Source organism: Pelodiscus sinensis, chromosome 24 (genome assembly GCF_052426305.1).
Source record: "Pelodiscus sinensis isolate ZL-2025 chromosome 24, ASM5242630v1, whole genome shotgun sequence".
Classification (NCBI taxonomy): domain Eukaryota; kingdom Metazoa; phylum Chordata; order Testudines; family Trionychidae; genus Pelodiscus; species Pelodiscus sinensis.
Genome location: NC_143075.1, coordinates 13878451 through 13897894, shown reverse-complemented (window position 1 = coordinate 13897894; position 19444 = coordinate 13878451). Strand labels below are relative to the sequence as shown.

The 19444-nt window shown below is 42.2% G+C and overlaps 1 protein-coding gene across 20 annotated transcripts in view; it reads right to left on the bottom strand.

Annotated features, from left to right (window-relative positions):
• Nucleotides 1-19444, bottom strand: part of KIF1B (kinesin family member 1B) — a 167234-nt gene that overhangs the window by 31614 nt on the left and 116176 nt on the right. For 7 of the 20 annotated variants that reach the window (XM_075906752.2, XM_075906755.2, XM_075906754.2 and 4 more), the window contains 11 exons: nucleotides 18961-19209; nucleotides 13271-13389; nucleotides 9824-9909; nucleotides 9572-9701; nucleotides 8625-8787; nucleotides 7883-7973; nucleotides 7186-7304; nucleotides 6317-6372; nucleotides 5599-5799; nucleotides 2492-2600; nucleotides 1466-1532 (listed from right to left, as the gene is read on the bottom strand). In XM_075906752.2, coding sequence (XP_075762867.2) covers nucleotides 1466-1532; nucleotides 2492-2600; nucleotides 5599-5799; nucleotides 6317-6372; nucleotides 7186-7304; nucleotides 7883-7973; nucleotides 8625-8787; nucleotides 9572-9701; nucleotides 9824-9909; nucleotides 13271-13389; nucleotides 18961-19209 — 1390 coding nt within the window. The remainder of the gene's footprint in view (nucleotides 1-1465; nucleotides 1533-2491; nucleotides 2601-5598; nucleotides 5800-6316; nucleotides 6373-7185; nucleotides 7305-7882; nucleotides 7974-8624; nucleotides 8788-9571; nucleotides 9702-9823; nucleotides 9910-13270; nucleotides 13390-18960; nucleotides 19210-19444) is intronic. The other 13 variants (XM_075906757.2, XM_075906762.2, XM_075906765.2 and 10 more) reach the window with 3 other exon arrangements.

Below are 19444 nucleotides of genomic sequence, written 5' to 3'. Positions count from 1 at the left end.
GTAAAGAATATTGTGCTGGTGTATGCTCTTTCTTCGCAAGCAATGGGGATGGCTCAGGTGCTGGGGGCGGTAACAGTGCTCTCGTCCCTGTGCTGCCCTTGTGTACAGCACTGCTTGGTGTCAGTAGGACTGATGATGCTATTGTAACCCTATGCTGTTCAGCCGTGACAGGCTTGAGCTTGTCAGCATGTTTAGGCACACTGGCCAGATCCTTAGACCTCAGGGCACTGTGGATGAACACTGCCCCAGTAAGCGCTTATCTGGAGTCCCAGCAGGGGACGGGGCTGGCTTAGGATTCAGGGATCGCCCTTTCTTATGTGAGGGGGATTCCCTATTTGCTGCTACATGCGCTCTCTTCAGTTTAGAAGAAGCAGAGCTCGCAGCTGCGGCAGGGGGAACTGCCTTATTCAACACTGACATTGGTGTTAGTAATAGCGGGAAAGCGGGGTAACCAGGGCCCGACGCTGGTCTGAGAGAGCATTTGAGGGAGATCAGCTGAAAACCCTCTGGCTCTCCTGACCCCAGCTGCCAAATTTTGGCTGATGGCAGTAAAACTGTGCTGTAATTGTCCAGATAATGTATGCACTGAGTGTGCTAGTCTGGCAGTGTGATTGACAGCCCGTGAGGAGAAAACAGCATTTAAAACAGAGCCCCCACTTGGGAGAATGATGCAAAAAAGATTAAGAGAAAAAAATCTCTCTCAGCCTTATGTGAGGGGGCTGGAGCTGAAGCTGAGGGAAAAGAAACTCCTCGGTATAGGAGAGGAGTCCCCTGAGGGGAAGCATGGGCTGCGGAGCCCATACCTGTCTCCATATCTGAGGGAGTCACTCGATTTTTTTTTTTTTAAGGATAGTAAAGATATAATAAAAATACAATGAAAAGGCTAAGTATAGAAAAAAGACTAGCTGTCTTTCTGAGGAGAAATCTGCAGAGCGCACTGCGGGTTCCGACTGACGCTGCCAGTGGCAGAGAGGGAACTGAGGTGACCGTATCTCGTACATGCGCATTAGCAGCTTAGCGCGTGTAGCGCTTCTGCACATGTGCAAGTTAGCTGTCAAAGCCACTGCTAGTAAAATCTTCTGGTCAGTCAAGTTGCAGCGCCAAAACACCTAAGATGGAGCATCAACAGGGACGCTCCTCGAAGAAGTTAAAGGTGCATTTGCAGCCCCACTTGGCACTGCTGACCAGAAGATTCCACTCTTGAAATATATTTTTTATATAACTAAGCACTTGAAAGAGCAGATTTTAGAAGACAAAATTTCCTGTTCACCACAGACCCAAGCCTCAGAGACAGAGGTATAGACAGAAAGTTGAATGACTCGAGAGCTATGAGATGCAGACAGATATGTAGAAAAACAAAAGTAGAAGATAAAATGGATGTAAAATTCAGTAAGTCAGACAATTGCTTGCTACACACAAAAGGAGGTAGGTATTTTAGCTGTTCCCTTCTAGCCTCGGTTAGTACCTGGTGAAGCAAGAACGTCCCCTGGCAGGGTAGACCTCCAGTGTGATCAACGATAGCAGGGATGTATCTGTGTGGGGAAAAAAACAACCCACCCTGGGTTACAGAAGATGTGTTTACAGAGCAGATAGTGGGACATTAGATAATGCTGCTGCTTTGCTTTACCACCACCACACACTTCCCTATTATATCCAAAAAAAAATAAAGCCCCTTCCACTGACTCCAAATATCAGATTCTATACTGGACTTTTGAACATCATGAAATACTGCATCACACACTTACACCCCTTTGTCAAAATACAGAATGACCGTATAATATAGTTCCCAAAGATCTGTCAGGGAATTCCTATGTAGCAGGGTTAAATTGCATAATAGTTCTTGTTATAACAAGGTTAAAAAAAACCCTAGATAAATTCAAGGAGGATAGGTCCATCAATGGCTATTAGCCAGGATGGGCAGGAAGGGTGTCCCTAGCATCTTGTTTGCCAGATGCTATGAATGGGCAACAATCATTTGATTGCCTGTCTTGTTCATTTCACAGTGGGCATTAGCCACTGTTGGAAGTCTGGATATACTGGGCTAAATGGACCTTTGGTCTGACCCAGTACAGTCACTCTTATGTTGTTGTTGGACTAAAACTAAAGAGCTTAGTGTCTAGAGGAACAAGGGTACAGGTACCACATGATCTGCAGCAGCATAAGCTTCCCCTACTCACTGCTCTGCTAATTTACCTAGCCACTAATCTGGAGGAATCACTTCTAGGAGTGAAAAGGAAGGTCACTTCATATTTCTTCAATCTTTGGCTGCTCTGAGGAGACTGAGAATAATGGGGCCAACTAATGACAGCTGCGTTACTACTCATTGGGAACTGGATTGGGACCATTTTATTTCCCATAAAAATCAAGCATCTTACATATGGCAATAGCCAAGTGTTATCAACCTGGATTCATTTGAACCAACGCCCTAAAGGTGAATGGATTCACTCACACTAGTTCAGTTATACAAAAGGAAGATAAATGTTGAACTCACTCTCCGGTTGGCTCCAGCTCGCTGATCTCAAACCAGACTAGGAGGTCATATTTGCTCATGCTCTGGCCCAGATTAGTTTTGCTCATAGTGTTTAGCTTTGTGGCTGGTACTTAAAAGAATACAAAAACTGTTTTACAAAAACTGTTCACAGGAAATGTTATCACAGTACTTAAGATTCCATGATGTAATTTCAATGCTACTTATCACACCAAAGTTGTGTAATATTTCTGTGTACGTGAAGAGAATATGACAGACACCGGCCATCAAAAACCCAGGAACTAAACGTCATTCATAGGCTTGACTATGGAATGTTTGGAATTCTGGAGGGTCTAGGTCTGCCAATATTTACTCCCATATCTAAGTCTCTGAATGAAAAGATCAAGTCAAGACTTCAGAGATGCTTGCACTTTCTACTGGCCTTGGAGGTATTTTAAGTGATTCTTGCTGTAAATGCCTTCACTTCATTGCCCACAGCAGCACAATCAGCTGGATTGACAACATACAGAATGTGCACGTGCATATACTGTACAGGGATTTAACAGGAGTTATTCCTGAGCATTCCTAGAATGCTTGGCTCCCTATATTTCACTATTACCGGTAAATTAGTGCTTTCAGGCTCACTAGCTCTGCAGGGACACAGCTCTTCACAAACGATGAATGGGCAAACTGCACTTCTAGTAACAGGTAATTGCAGGAAATGGACAGATTCTAGCAATAGCCCAGCATTCCCCTATTTGAGGCTATGCCTCCCAGACCCCTCAGTTTGATCTACAGGGGGTAAGAACTGACTGTGCACTACTGTAATTATCCCACGTAGACACTGCAGAACTAAAAGATACCTCGTTTAAATCAACTGTGTCCTGTTTAAATATGACTAAGGGCTTGTTTGGACTAGAGATGTATGAGCTATCAGTTACCATAATGGTTACATGCTGGCTCCCCAGGACTGGGCAGCAGTCCAGTGCAAGCCCTGCGCTGCTATCACAGGCAGCAGTGCGAGGCAGCAGCTGGCTCTCTGGGGGTGGGGCAGCAGGTGGGAGCTAGTGCACATCAGCAGCCCACTTAAAAGCCAGCTCAGAGGGAAACAACTCCCACCCCAAGCAGTGGGCTCTGCCATATAAAAATTATGCTGCAGAGCCCACAATACAGCCAGCTTCCTGGGAGTACAGCCAGCTTCCAGCATGCACTGGCGGCCAGCCCTGCTCCTGGGGAACCAACTGCACTGCAGGCTCTTCAGCATAAGCTTTGTACTGCAGAGCCTGAAGCGTGTAAACCACTAAGATTTTTTCAGCAGTTATATGGTTACTTAAACTCTTTTTTAACATCCTTAGTTTATACTGCAAACACTACAGCTGCAGGGCTTCAGTGTAAACACTGCAAAGTCCTGTGGTACCTTACAGACTAACATTTATTGGAGCATAAGCTTTCGTGGCCAAAGACCCACTTCATCAGATGCAACATTGTAAACACTATAACACTATGTATGCTGATGGGAGGCATTCTATCTTGAACAGAGCTAATCCCTCTCCCAGAGATAAAGTAGCTAGGTCAACAGAATTCTTTCATCAAACTAGCCTTGTCTATGCCAGGGTTTACCTGTGTCACTCGGGGGACTGATTTTTCACATTTCTGAGCATCACTGCTGGGTCAACCAAACTTCTTAGTGTAGACCAGGCCTCAGTGAACCCTACCGAGTACATTTATTTTGCATAGCATCCACATGTGAGTTACACTGCAGCACACCAATGTGTCTTGTAATTGAAATGTCTAATCTGAACTGCAAAGCTATATAGACAAGCCCTAAACATACACAGTTGCTAGGTACTATTTCCAGTACCTCTAATTTGCCTTCCTAATTTGCCTCAATTTTTGGTAATGGACAAGGTATTTGAGAGTTTTCTTCCACTCCACTCTAAATATAGAAGTGTGTTCAACTCTGCAACTTTCTCTCCACTCCTTCAGTTTTAATATTTACTTATTAGTGAATGTTTTAATAACCCATTAAGGGCCTCTCTCCCTATCTATTTAAAATAAGCCTTAATTTAGTGTTTGAGGTTCAGCCCTTCGTTCCTCAGCTTCTCTTCACTTTCATAATGCCTCAATTACAACCCACTTCTCAGACACAAAAATCCAGCTTTACAGGTGTTACTTAGTGGAGGTGACTATGTGCATTCAAAATAGGTAATCCCTGTCAGAGGAAGATGTTTGAGTTCTTTCTGTACTCCTTGTTCAGATGAATGGAAATAGTTAGTTAAACACCACTACAAAGACTTAATTACAAGAATGAAAGTGGTACACAGCAGCCCTAGATTAACATGCTAGGCAGTGAGCTCCAGGGACATCATTTGCTCTCCCTCGTTCATACTTTGAGTAACTGATATCACCCTCTTACACCCCCACCATATGAAAATAACAACTGCAGCTGTGCTCAGAGACTCCACAAGCTCATGACAGCTAGACTCAGGACTGTTGATGTTAGTCAGAGAAAGATCAGGGACAAAAACCACTGAAGTTTGAACCAAGCAGAGGAATTCAGCTACAACAGAAAAGAAAACCCAACATACTAACTCAGTTTCAAAGTTTACATGCAGGCTTGTTCTAAGAATCTTCATGGGTTGTGTCAAAGATACACAACTCAACAGCTGGCTTTTAGGTAGTGTGGTAAAATGATGCTAGATAACAGGTAAGCAGGAAGGAGAATTTTTAACATGCTCAAAAGGAAATGCCCTCTACCGTTTAATTTTATAATTTACTATATAGTACGTTGCACCTGAAGATCCCAAAGCACTTTACAAAGGACATGGGGTAAATATTCCTATTTTACAGATTGGACAACTGAGGCAAAGCAAAGTTAGGTGTTAAAAAGTCTCAATAAAAATCAGTGGCAGAGCCGGGACTAGACCGGCACACAAATTCAAACTCCCCATACTCTCCTTTAGACACTAGATGTTGCTGATCTAAAAGCTTTATTACTTCACAATGACCAGGAATCCAAGGTAGTTTCTGGTATACAGCATACCACAGAGCAAAGCTGTAGACAAACTGCTTTGGGATCAGCATTAAGGGTTATCTCTACATCTATCGTAGACGGAATTTTGACTACTAACCATCTCTTTTGGGAACCCGCTCACTCTGACAGCTGGGAACAGGCAGAAAAAGAAAAGGTGGCAGCTGGTCAGCCCCATCCTGGAATGTAGCCACAGCCGAGGATGCAAGCACATTGGCGTGCTCAGACAGCGTGTTCAGCACATGCACATTTACATAGCCAGACATGAGATACCTAATCAACTCAATTTTTCTCTCATGGTCTAAAAAGGGAATGGAAAACAAAAATGGGAGTGGTGGAGAGAAGCAGGTGATGGGAAGAAGGAAAAAGAGATAAGAGGACAGAGGGGAGAAAAGAAAAGAGTTCAACATGCAAAATTAAAAGAAAACTCAGGGATCATTTTAGCAAGGTTGGCTTAGTGCATGAAAGTGCAAGCAACATTAGCAAAAGCAGAACAAAGTGATTTATGGGTAAGTAAATCCTCAGCTCAGTAATCAAAATGATAAGAGTAGCTGTGTAGCCAGTTCTAGTGCTGGATATGTCAGGAATGCAACACTCCCCCCCCCCCGCCTGCCTCCAAGTACAATGAGAAATTCTTTAGTTCTAGATGAGGTTGAACACAAAACCTGGGAAGGAACAGAGCAGAGAGGATGTTCCAATGTTCTTTACATTGCTCATTGATTTCATTTCTCAATTTCAAACAAATGTAGTTCTGAAAAATTCACCCCCATAGTTCTACCAGATAAGTTTATAGACATACATATATAACATGTTCTCACCTGGCTTCGACAGCGGCATGGGAGGTGGAAAGAATCGCCGGGATGGCTGAGGAGGGCTGCAAAAAAGGGAAAGCAGTTACTTCTCCTGGTGTTTCCCACCTACTTCCCACCCAGGAATCTTTGAGCACTTTACAAAAAACAATGAGCCTCACAACCCTATATGCCCAATCTCACATGGGAAATGTATGGACCATACATAACCCAGGACTCATTGCCTATTCCAAATAATAAACACCGCATTTTGAATTCCTGCTACTTTTGCACAGCTTTAAGCAAAAATGGATTACCTTTTAATCTCTGCCCTTTCCCTAGTCTCTGCTCAAGGCAAAGCAGAAAGAAATGCATTTCCTAAAAATGGCTTTATCCAAGAACACAAACCTCTGCTGATTTTTCTTTGAACATCAACATGTCATTTCTCTTTGCAGATAGTCTCCAGCAATCCAAGCCAAACCCAGAAACCCATACATCATTCTCTCCCCTCACACCAAAGAGCAAGAGCACTGGGAAGTCTTCCACTGACTCAGAACATTTAAGGTGCTCACCAGCCTTGGCAGGTGCGCTTCTGGAAGTCATGAGGAGTTGACGAGGCCAGTTTCTTTTTGCACAGGGTTCTTTTGGCTTTAAATATGTATTCTTATCAACCATGGTATACTCATTACATGGAGGGCCAGGGGAGCAAGGGAGGCTGTCACTTGTCTAGTACTAGGATTCGCTTAGGGCACACTTGGGACAAATGTTAAGTAGCAAGACTTCCATGTGAGGCACTGAATTCAGGAAGCAAAGGAATGGAGTATGTAGTGTTCATCCTTCTCAGCAGAAGGAAGAAATGCTGTGGGGGAGGACACTTGTACTTCTGAACTAGTCCATACCTGTTGAGATCCTGTCCCTGCAGATGGAGAGGATGCTGCTGGTAGTGCCCAAAGACTTCAAACACAATAGGCTTGGTTTTGATGTAATCCACAAAAGAGTCTGTCACTTCCACAGCAATCTAGCAAAGGTAGTAAGGAAAAGTCAGAGCAGATAAAATGCAAGCCTTTTACCTGCCAAGAATTGAGTTCAGGGTTCAACATTTCTTATCCAATGGCTTGAAGAGAGCCAATCACTGCAAAAGCAGACACATACCTTGCTTTGTTTTGGGTGTTAAGAATGTCATTAACAATTACCAGTGAAAAATCCCATGACCTAAGCACTCTTCAGTTAAGAAAAGTAGAAAGCAATTTGTAACAAAATGGTTACATTACTTATTAAGCTATACACTATCAATTCAGAAGCCTGATCATGGGCTTTTCTCTTTTAGGAATGTAAAATCTCATGTAATCAATTATGTTTAACAGGTTAACCACTTAAATAGGGGGGCGGATTGCTCCACCAGGACTGGAGTACCCCCACTGCACTGCTCTGTCTGGGCTGGGTCCACCACTCATGGCAATGCCCGCAAGGCTGAAAAAGTCCCCTCCCTGTGGCAGGCGAGGGAATGCTCCAGCTTTTCTGGGTTAACTGTAACTGTAAATCCGAGTATTTGGACACTCATTCAGCCTACATACAAGATCACTACGCTTCACTTACATTTTGGACATGGTAAAACCCAAGAGCACTCGCCCGGCCATTATTTTTGAGAGGTTCAGTAGAGAAAGCTTCATCATGTCGATGTAAAAAGCTAAAAGAAAACAGCAGATCAGATTAGTGAAAACTGCTCAGTTGTGGGGTCCATCCCATACAAAAACTCAAACACTTCTGCTCTGCTGGCCATGTATTAAGCCTCAACCAATCTTTAGGCAGGTTCATTCTTGAAAATGTTGGGGTCCCAACTACTGTTTTATTAGTTTCTGTATTTCCTACCTCCCTTCTCATCCTTTTTCTTTAGAATCTAAATGTGGACAGAACTCTCATTTGAGAGCTGCTAAATTTGCCCTAATTCCAGATCATTGTTTCAAGCTGGGTATTGATTTGGACCTTATAAGTATATTAAACAAACCAATAGGTACTGGCATTATTACTTTACACTTCTATGGCACTTTTCATTACAGGATCTCAAAGTCTCTTCTATAAAACATCTTGATACCCAATGAGGCACCGGCTCTGCAGGTTTGAAAGGCTCGTGCTTGTCTCCTTTCTACAAAGCAGATATTTGTTCAGGACATGCAATCTGATAGCTACACAGATTGGACTCCCCCCTGACAGGACTCTGACACAATGACTCCTAAAAAATAAATCTAGTCTCATCTCCATTTTCCCAGTATCAAGCATTGATTACTCCTCTTCACTGTGAAGCCTTTCCCACCCCTTACTACCAAGGAGAGATTCTTACTTGAACTGACAGAAGATATCTGCATATTCTGGGAGAATGCCACTGGCCTGCAGCACTGTCACTCGGAAGGTGAACACACTACCCAGTTTCAGGTGGTCTCCAACCTCCTCAGTAAATCCTTCCATCACCTTCTTCCCATCTAGCAAAGTGCCCGACTTCAGGTCTTAAAGAGACACAAAGATGTCCTGTGAAACATTCAGATTTACTACATCTATACATACTCAACCCAGAAAAGGTGGGATTTAATCCCCCATGCCCAAATCTCTGATCTCCTGGAGTTTATCTACAAAAGGGTTTTTCAAAGCCTTTATTCACAGCATATGCAACTTCACTAGTGGTAGCAATGATAAAAGCCACAGTATAGAAAAAGCATACATGTTTCTTCCAATGTGCCTAACACCTCAGAACAGAGTTAGGTGACTGCAGTAAAAGTGCTTGATTTTCTCTGAACCTACACAATAGCCATCCCCAAGACTACCACTTACCCAGCTGCAAATGAAAAATTAATTATTTAAAAAATCCTGGTGTAAACAAGATCTAGCACTTTCAAAGGAGGCCAAGTGACCTCAAAAAAGCAGAGTTCACTGGTGACACAAAGTGGGGATAGACCTGCGCTATCAGTTTTCTTCTCACCCTGGTGGGGAAAACTAGAGTTGCAAGAGGGTACAGAGTAATTACCAGTTAGAGATTAACAAATAAAGAGGCAGACAACTTTTGAAACCTTTGAGTGATAAAAAATGATAAAAAAATTCTGGACATCTGCAACTTAAAAACTTCTGTGTGCTATTATCTGAGTCAATATTTTGTAAATCAAAACTCAAAAGGAAGCAGTCACCATTATGTATCATTAGCACCCTACAGGCAACATTCCTTCATGTGAAGCACACTACAGAACCAGAATAGCCTCATATTTGTCCTCTCAAGTCCCGGAAGGTATGCCCACTTACCCAGGTCATTCATTCTGTTAATTTCTTCTGGGGGAGTCATGACCTCTGAACTCTGACCTTGCCCTTCTACAATTCTCAGCTCTTCTAGTGACAGTCCAGAACGAGTCATTGCAACTGAAGAAAAGTCACTCTGAAAAGTACAAGATAGGGGCTGCAGCTGAGTACACTGCAGTTTCTGACTTGCCTGATCTGTATCTAACAAAACATTCTTCCTTTCCCCTCACAAACCTCTCTAACCCAAATAACATTTACCTTATTAAAATATTCATCATCAAAAGAAATTTTAGCTGTGCCAGACTGACGAATACCAGATCCATAATCTGGGGCTTCTTCATCAGCTAGAAAGGCAAAGAAAATATGATATTGGAAAACAAATTCAAACAGTAAGAGTGATGTGCTGGGATACTAGTTTCCCAAGTGGTGTATACCCCAGCACATCCCAGTTTAAATTATCCACGTTGCTGGAAAAAATACTGTAGCAAACTACATAGCACTAGTTTTTGGGAAGAGAATGGAGAGGATTTAAAAAAAAAACAGGTTTAGTTCTACCCATAAGATTTAAAGTTAATATGCTGGTGTTTGAGAATTCCTGAGTTAAATGTTTATATAACTATTTAATGTATAATTGGTTGTTTTTTAATGTTACATCCAAAGTGAATGGACAAAAGTGAACAACATGACGATTGAAAAGACCAAGAATGAGAGATAAGAACAGGATAGATTTTTTCCAACCTGAAACATTAAATGTAAGCGAACCAGGAAGGATCCAGTGCTTGATTAGCAAAGAATGAATTTTCAATTCCTTTCCCCAGGCTAGTTCTAATGCAATCACTGACCTGTGTCACACCTCAAGATCCTTACCTCTAGGGGAATTGTTACACAGTGAAGAGTATATTGATTATGAAGGTAATTCTAGATTGTTGTGCCCAGTTCACTAGGGACAATAGCTTTGTAACAGTTTTCTGCCATGACACAAGGTGTACATTAATAGCCATGACAAAACACTTAATACAGTAAGAAGCTCTACAGAAAGGGGTAAAACACAACCCAAGGCTTTTTACAGCTAATTTAGTAATTATGAACATTGCCAGAGTGGTATTAGAAAGGTGGACGTGTTAAGTCTGTATCCGCAAAAACAAGTCCTGTGGCACCTTGAAGACTAACAGATTTATTCAGACATATTTTCGTGGGCAAAAGCCCACTTCACTATCAGTGCTCATCTGATGAAGTGGGTTTCACCCACAAAATCTTGGTTTTATTTATATATATAGACCAAGGTGCCAAAGGACTACTTGTTATTGCCAGATTAGTCATAAATCTCTCAGAGTTCAACGATGATGGTCTTTCAAGAAAAGACATTTATAATCCTGAAGACTACAAGGCTCTACCCACAGAGCGAGCACCCACAATAGCACAGCTCTAATATGTCACACTGATCTAGAGAGACATCCAGAGTGAGAAACTACTTCACTCTATGGCTCATTCAGCCCAGTCTTTGCTGAGACTGCCAATAAGAGTTAGTTCTGAGGTATTTTCTAATATTTGATGCGTGCTTACATGAGTGATCCCAAGATTAAGAAAGCCATCTTGAAATATCAGTTAGACAAAAAGCCATGAGGTATTTCAAATATATGTTGCAAAATTAATTTGTAAATTGGCATAGTTTACTCTTTCACATCATCCATTTGAGTATAAGTATTAAAATGTTAATTCTAAAGAAATCAAACTAGAAGTAAAACTTTAGAGCCTATTCAATTGTTTCATCTGCCATTTGAGCTTTTGCCAGAGTGAATCTCACAGCCTCAGTCTGAGACTTCATCACAATGTTCCCATAGAGAGAAAGACCTACAGGGTTGTCTTCCAATACAAAAGACAACAATTGGATGTTAGCCACTGCTAGAAAGGACAGATAAATCACGAGAAGTATCTGAGCTCTCACCAGCATGAATGCTGCATGGTCGAATACCAGGGACAAATCTTAATTCACTTGTATGGGAAAAAAGAAAACGTCACCAACTGCTTGGAAGATAAGAGCTAGACAAAGGCCATTTATTACGTCCTCCTCCTCTCACAAAATTAGCAAAGAGAAGGGTCAAGTTTAATTAGATAATTTTCTTCTTATTTTTTCTTAAATAAAGTTTTCCCTAGAAAGCAACAGAATTTTTTGTGCTTAACCGGCATCCCCAACTAATTAAATCAACACTGTCCCATGCAAAATTAAACAGGACAAGCTGGTGTGTAGTTCTCTACAAAACCTGCTGTAAGGGTAAAAAACAATCCTAGGAAGGAGAAACAAAAATCCCTCAGCTACTCTACAGAGTTTTGCTCTTTCCTTTGGATGGTGAGGGATTGTGATCTGGCCTATGACTAACCAAGGAATCAATATTAATGCCTAATCCCTAGAGATGCCTGTATCCACTCATAGGAGAGTCTACTGCAAAATAAGGTTGGTTATGTCATTAAAATAGGATGTGCTGGAATGTTTCTAAAAAAAACACACAGAAAAGAGACAATCACCAGGCAGGTGAAAGGGGCATGCTTGGGACTGTCCTAGCCCTGAGCCTCCCATCTGCCCTTTAGGTAGGGGCAAGTAGATTTCAGCCGGTCGTCCCGTTCACCAGTGGTGCACGCATGCGCAATGCAGGTCTTGAGTATGAGCAGTGTGGGGCTGGCAAGTAGGTTTTGCCGCTGTTTGTCAAGCCCTGCCCATACGTATGGTGACATTGCTGGCTGTTTCCCCCTTCACCAGGTAGCATGGGGAAAGAGCACGTTTTCTGCATTCTTTACTTTGGTTGGGGAACACTAGGGGCAAACAAACCTGGACCTGCCTCAGCTGGGGGACATACAACCCTCCCCCTCAGCTGTGTCCACTGGAGCTACAGCAGCCATGGAGAGGCGCTTCTCACTTGGGCCCAAGCTGCTACAATGAGAGGGGGCTGAGGTAATCCTCCCTCCCTGGGCTAACATGCATACCGAACCCCACATCTCCAGCCCCGCCCTAGAGCAATGATTTAAATGAAATGTGCAGTTTCATTTTTTCCAAAAACCAAAATTCAGTTAAGGACCAAAGCAGTGCTATGTAAATCTTCTAGTACAATATAAAGTTGGTAGAGCTCTTAGTATGTGATTTAGAAAGACAGGAATGACTATGTAATAAAATAAAGATTTCATGGATGTTTGTTTGGGACAAGAACATGAGATTCAAGAGGTTACAGGCGTACACAAGTCCCACAGATCATCCAAATCTAGTGTCATTCAAACCTTTATACTCACAGTCACATGCACTATCTTCCATTATGTTTATGCCAATACTGTAGAAGACAAGACACTTTTAAAGATGTTTTGAAATATGTAGTGAAGCTATTTTTCCTACTCCTCTGTCTCTAAACCCGGGATTTGCTTAGCTACCACACAAATCTTAGAGTGATAGAGTGATCATTTCAAAGCCTCTAAAAGAGATGATAAATTTTCTGTAAGTTAACTAGTCACTATTTCAATGCTAGCTTTGTATCACTGGAAAAAATAAAACAGTTTTGTAATAGAAGAGAGTCTTAGGAGGCTTGCAAGTACCAGATCTTAAAGTTGGTCCAGAACCAAATGCAGCAAAAAGCAAACACCTGAAGCCAACTTTTTTTTTTAATAGTTGTTCAAAAATCATCTAAAGTCTTGAACTGTAAGAGCACTCCCAGAATATCTTACCTGCTATTGCTTGCACTGCCACACGCAGAAATCCTCGAACCTCCCCCTTCTCACTAACAACTGCCACTCTGTGGATGAGCGGCACTGGGTACAGCAGATTACTCAGATATACGAATGCCCTGGTAATAGGAGTGAAAATCATCATCAGACCATCCATTACCACAAGAAAGAGAGCATTGCATTTGACTGACTGACAGGATACAGACACCTTTATACAGCCTACTGTCTGCAGTTGTGCCATAACACATCACACTGTACTGGACAGCTATTTTCACACTGTTCTATGGTCCTGTAGTATTTTCAAGCTAACTGTGTGAACGCACAAACACACTAAACCAGAGCTAGCTGAAGTCAACAGGCCTGCATTAGTGAGTTACAAAGTATATAGAGGAGATATTTAAGATGTTTGCTTATGAAAAATGACTTTTGATACAATACAGTTGTAAACAGCATTGTTAGAAAGACATTAAAAACTCCAGAGGCTCTACTTCATACAAGCAACATTAGGAACGTTCCACCCTGTGATTGTAGTTTAAAGGCAAGATACGACAAATTAAAAGGAAAGTGACTGCTTAGCAATCTAACTAATGTTTACTTGAATATATGTAAGCGTTTAAAACAAATTTTGACTAAGCATCTTCCCTCTATGCATATTTTAGAGTACTCTATATGTGAAGTAATTATCACAATTCCCCAATGAATTATAAACAATCTTTCAGGCTTCTAAGATCAGTTACTGAGCGTTGGGGGAGCTACAGTATTTTCTAAAGATAAGAACCTTGGAATATATTAGTTTTCCCACCCCCATATAACAAACCACCATGAAATTCTGGAGCAATGGTCCAAAATACTGCCGCTTACAGAGTGAATGCAACATTTTGGGCCCATGCTGGAAGATATTAAATACTTACTGGAATGAAAAACTTTAATACATTGTGGAGGGGGCATGAATTCATTGTTCACAATTTTCAAATTATATTTTAGACAGCTCCCAACAAAGAAGGCAGGATAAGGGGTTTTAATTGAGAATGATAATTTTCAGTGAGATTGCCATGTTAGTCTGTATCTGCAAAAATAATGAAGAATCCTGTGGCACATTAAAGACTAACAAATTTATTTGGGCATAAAATTTCATGCATCTTGAAGAAGTGGTTTTTACCCATGAGAGTTTATGACCAAATAAATCTGTTAGCCTTTAAGGTGCCACAGGATTCCTCAGTGTTTTTAAGAAAGATAGTATCATAATATATTTCAGAATTCAATGGAAAAAAATGCAGGGAGGCTACCTAATACTCTCAAATAGGGATGTTAACAGGTAAGCAGTTAACTATAAGAGTGATGCTTACTGGGTAATCGGTTAACTGGCAGATTTGCCAGGGTGGGGGTGGGGGGCTGCTCCAGCTTGGTGGGGCTCACTGGACTGAACCACAGGCAGGGGGAGCTACAGCCCAGCCTGGACAGCCTGCAGCACAGTGGGCTGCCTGGGCCCAAACAACCCCCTGCCCACGGTGTGGCAAGCCCATCCAGAGCAGCCTGTGGTACAGCAGGCCTGTCCATGAGCTGCTCCATCTCAGATGGGTCCACTACCTCACCCTAAGAGTACGGGGCTGCTCCAGTTTGAATGGGCGCACCATGTCATAGGCAGAAGGCTTCTCCTAATGAGCTGAGCAGGAGCAGACCCCTGGGTGGGGATCCTAGTTAACCGAGATTTTACATCCCTAACTCCCAACAAGTTCTTTATAATTGATTAACTAGAAATCTACATGATGACTTCATTTAGATGGTTCCAGTTGAGCTGACAGTTATAATGCACTTTCATACACTCCGTTTTCACTTGGTCTTCATATCCAGTACATTTATAAATTAAGCTTTTATCATTTATTACTCTGTGGAATAACCCCTGCTACCTCTCACCAAACACAGAAAAACAGGTGAAAACAGAGGTGAACTCAATGCCTTGCGGCCCACACTAAAGAACCCCAAGTTACAGAAAATAAGAGGCTACTCCTCTCTGTGCCTCATCTCCCCAACAAAAGGGTACTCTTGAAATGAGGAAAGGGTAGGCAGTAGCCAGTTACAAATGAAAGAAACTAAAATAATTCTACTAAAATAAAGCAATGACAAAATGCAGTACAGAAGGATTAATAAAGCTGTAAGAGCAAAAAATGAGACAAACAGAAGTATACAACTAAAACAACTGCAACTCAGCACACAAATAAATAAAATTAGGATCTAACTTCCTTTTCAGTCTGCTCCAAAGTGAGGTAAACACTGATAAAACAGGAGTGAGGTGGGGAGATTAAAACTTAAGTCAGAAAAAGAAAAAGTGTTTAAAAAATGTTGATTTAAAACCCAAAGTTTTCAGATAGTGCTAATTTGAAGAAAAAGAAGCCAAACAAAACTCAAATGAACTCAAATCATTTACACTGACTGGACCATAGGAGGTGTTCAGGCAGATATAATTACCATCATCATCAATAATACAGACAGTTTAAAAAACATTTAAATGCAAGTAAAATAAGACACACACACTCCCTCCTCCTCTGTTCACCAGGAAGGACTCTAGCTAGCCTCATCTCAGTGTGCATCTGCAGTAAAAGTCTCGTAGGCAGTCTCTACAAAGGCTTTCCTCCTCTAACGCTAGGGGCTACCAGAACATTCTATCCCAAGATGGCAAATGAAAATATATTTACACGTGATGCATGTTCTAGAGGTGTGACCCAGCAGATAAGACACCAAATGCACTCAGCTTTAGAGGATCAACTGCAATTTGAGAATCGCTTTGACAAAACAACATGGCTTTAGAGTTCCACTTCCTTCCAGTTACTCAACTGTGGATAATTATTTTAAAATCAGGAAAAGAAACGTAAGTACACAAAGAATCATTTAAGGTTCCCATCTGGTGTGGGACATACTGAATCCTGTGTGACATGGACAACAATGGCACATTGGCTGCTGGGGATGTACAGAGAAAAGCTGTCTTTATCCATCAATATCACCTTCCTCCATGTGTTACACCACAAGAGTATATCAAGCTGGAGGAGGATACAAGGTTAAGGTTATTTTTCACCTCTCCCACATACCTTGGAGAACTGTCCCACTCACCCTAGTCATCCCCATCTCCAAATATCCCCCTGCACTTTAGCCCAGCAGACTGAAAGAGGGGGAGCTGTATTAGCAGAAAGATTGGTGAGGTAAAATGGCATACTTGCAACAAAATTAGAAATGAAATTTAACAAAACGGAAATTTTTACCAAACATAAAAAACAACAGAACTCACTCAGAATGATCATGACATTTCTTTTTAAATACACAACAACAACTCAGGATTTGAAGAAAACACAGCATAACCCTCATCCACCTCCCTCAAAGTATACCAAATGTTTCATATTTCACCCCGTTAAATCATCAGACTTAACACCCCAGCATGCCAGAAGAGATGGCTAAAGGGACCAGCTCTTTGGGGGGAAAAAAGACTACAGTTCAGATAGAAGGCAGCCAATGCACAGTATAAAATACTGTAGTTTGATTTTAAGGAGGGCTGAGTGATTGCGTGACTAAACCTCAATATCCTAGCTCTTCCTTTCAGGACATGAATTCAGCACTACCGAGGTCTCAAAGTAATGCTAGTCTATCCCTTTGTGTTCCTTTTACACAGCAATGCACAGCTAATTAAGTTTATTATTGGATTTTGCCTCCATCTGAGTCAAGCAATCGCCACTGTTGGAAACCATATTTGCCTAGATCCTAGGCCAACTTACTTGTCCACACATACCGGAAGATACGGAGGAAAGGAAATCAGTTGGAACTCTGGTGATATACAACCTCCTATCGTAATCTAGTCTAAGAACAGCAACAGGTTAACTGCTACTATAACCAGCATAAGACTGCACAAATTGAAAGTAGAGTAAAGGGGATAGGTTCAAATTCAACAGCGACTAGAGGACAGATGGAAACTCATAGGACTATTAATCAGAATTTCATTAAAATTCTGCATGATCAGAAGCGGCATTATAGAATAGAGGCAATTTATACAACAGCAGATTGACTTAAAAACAGAGATGCAGAAATCTGGATTCTTTTATAGGTGGACATATGATGCAGGTCCACCAACTGGGAAGGGGCAGCCAAAAGGGAAGAATTGCCCCAGGGCCCAGTTATTCAAAAGGGCCCAGGGCTACCAGCTGCTACTGTTTGCAGCAACAGCAACTGTCAGAATCCCAGGTCCTTTAAATTTCTGCAGGAGTGCCACACTGCACACTCCGACCAGTTCTGAAGGCTTGGGGTAGGAGCACTGGCCACTCTTGTGCCGAGCCCCACCCCTTACAAGAGTACAGAACCAGCCCCCCCGCATGAAGCACAAGTGTTCTTCTCATACACATTATTTGCTCAGCCTGTATACAGTGCTTCCAGTGCAGGTTGAACATTAGTACTGAAATAAAGATGAATAGTTCAATTTTTTCTCACACTACGCACATGGAATGAATATGTACCATAGCACGTTGGCACCACTGTCAGAGCATAGTTCCTGCTACAGCAAGCAGTTATTGCACATGAAGGACAATTAAAAAACCTATACACCCAAACTGACACTTTTGTGTGTTAGATTCCCCTGAAAGAGTTATGCTTTCAACACATGAAAGCATGTATTTAAGTGGTAGGGCACAATATTTCTCAGGGAGCAGAGGAATTTTCTGTTTAACGTCTTTAAGAAGCAAAGCTTTATTCCTTGGGACAAGGATCTAAGGCAAGGCTGGGCAAGATGCAGCCCAGGGGGAGCATCTAGTCTACTTCACATTTTGATCTAGCTTGTGGGCTGCATCTGGTTGCTTTCCATTTATAGCCTGCTGCCCATATCACCGAATTTCCAGGTGGTGGCTCAGGCAGCAGGATCCTATTTAAATGGCTCACAGTCACGGTGCTACCTGGCAGGGGCCAAAGCCACAAGCCCTTTAAATCGCCGCAGCAACACCAGGTGGCTGCCAGGCAACATAGTAGCGGTGGGGCTGGGAGTCGTGAGCTCTTTGCAGTGTTTTTAATTCAAAGGCTACGGAGGCTAGATCCCAAGCCTGCCCCTTGCACCCAAGCTCCATCCCTTCTGGGGATGAAGCCAGCCCGTAACCGCATAGCAAAATTCCTTAAGTGGTCCCCCACAACAAAAATTATTACCTACCCCGATCTAAGGACTTCTGAGCTCGTCAATTCCAATCACTTATAAGCTCTCTCTGTAGACTAAGCAAATCACTCATCAACCCTGTTTCAATTTCCCCATCAGTAAAATTGGGTATTTCACAGAAATTATCTGTGAACATTTGTTATGACCAGAACTCAAATATTATTGGTGTGACATGCTGTACTTGGTTGTGTCTACATGAGAGAGGAGATGAATTAGAGCCATAAACTCTGCAACAGTTGATAAAAAAATACACTAATTACTCAAAGCAAGGGAAAAGGAATGGATTTTATGTTGTGATGATAAAAGCAGTGGTCCTTGGACCCTTCAATGGTGGACGATTTGCATTGTACTCTTTAAAACTGACAATGCCTGAGGAGGTCAGACAAGTCCCATTTCTATATATGGCTACTTATGAATTAGATTGATTAGTACTCTCCTTTCTGAAAGGCAAGATCTATGCAGCCTATGGCAAGAGCTGGTCCCTTTTGGCTAGTCTCACAGTAACCTCACCAACCTTCCCACTAAAATGAACCAAGGGGACCGGTCGTAAAACGGGTCGTGCCCATCATTGAAGAGGTCCGATCCCTCCTCAGTTCCAGCGTCGGAGCCAGTATCATCCACAAAGGCCTCATCATCAAAGTCTTCCATCTCATCTTGCTGCTCATCAGCCAGTTCGGTTATGTCGGAGTCAGCCGTGGAGAAAGTGGGGGAGGGCGTGCGGTCAGCAAGGCGCTCATTCACGCAGCCATGGAAAATGGGGGAGCTAGATATCAGTTAACGGAACACTGATTAACATAGCAAGGGGACAGAGGAGTGCTTCATTCAACAGATCTTATTGCTGCAGTCAACAGGGAGCCCACCATAATGGCAAGCAAAAGCGTTAGACTGTCTGGATTGGGATAAGATAAGAGGAAGGGGATTGTTGACATGGTTTGGGAAAGACAGAATCCTTGGACTGAGCAGAAAGCAAAAGGAAATACGAAGATAAATAAGGCTAT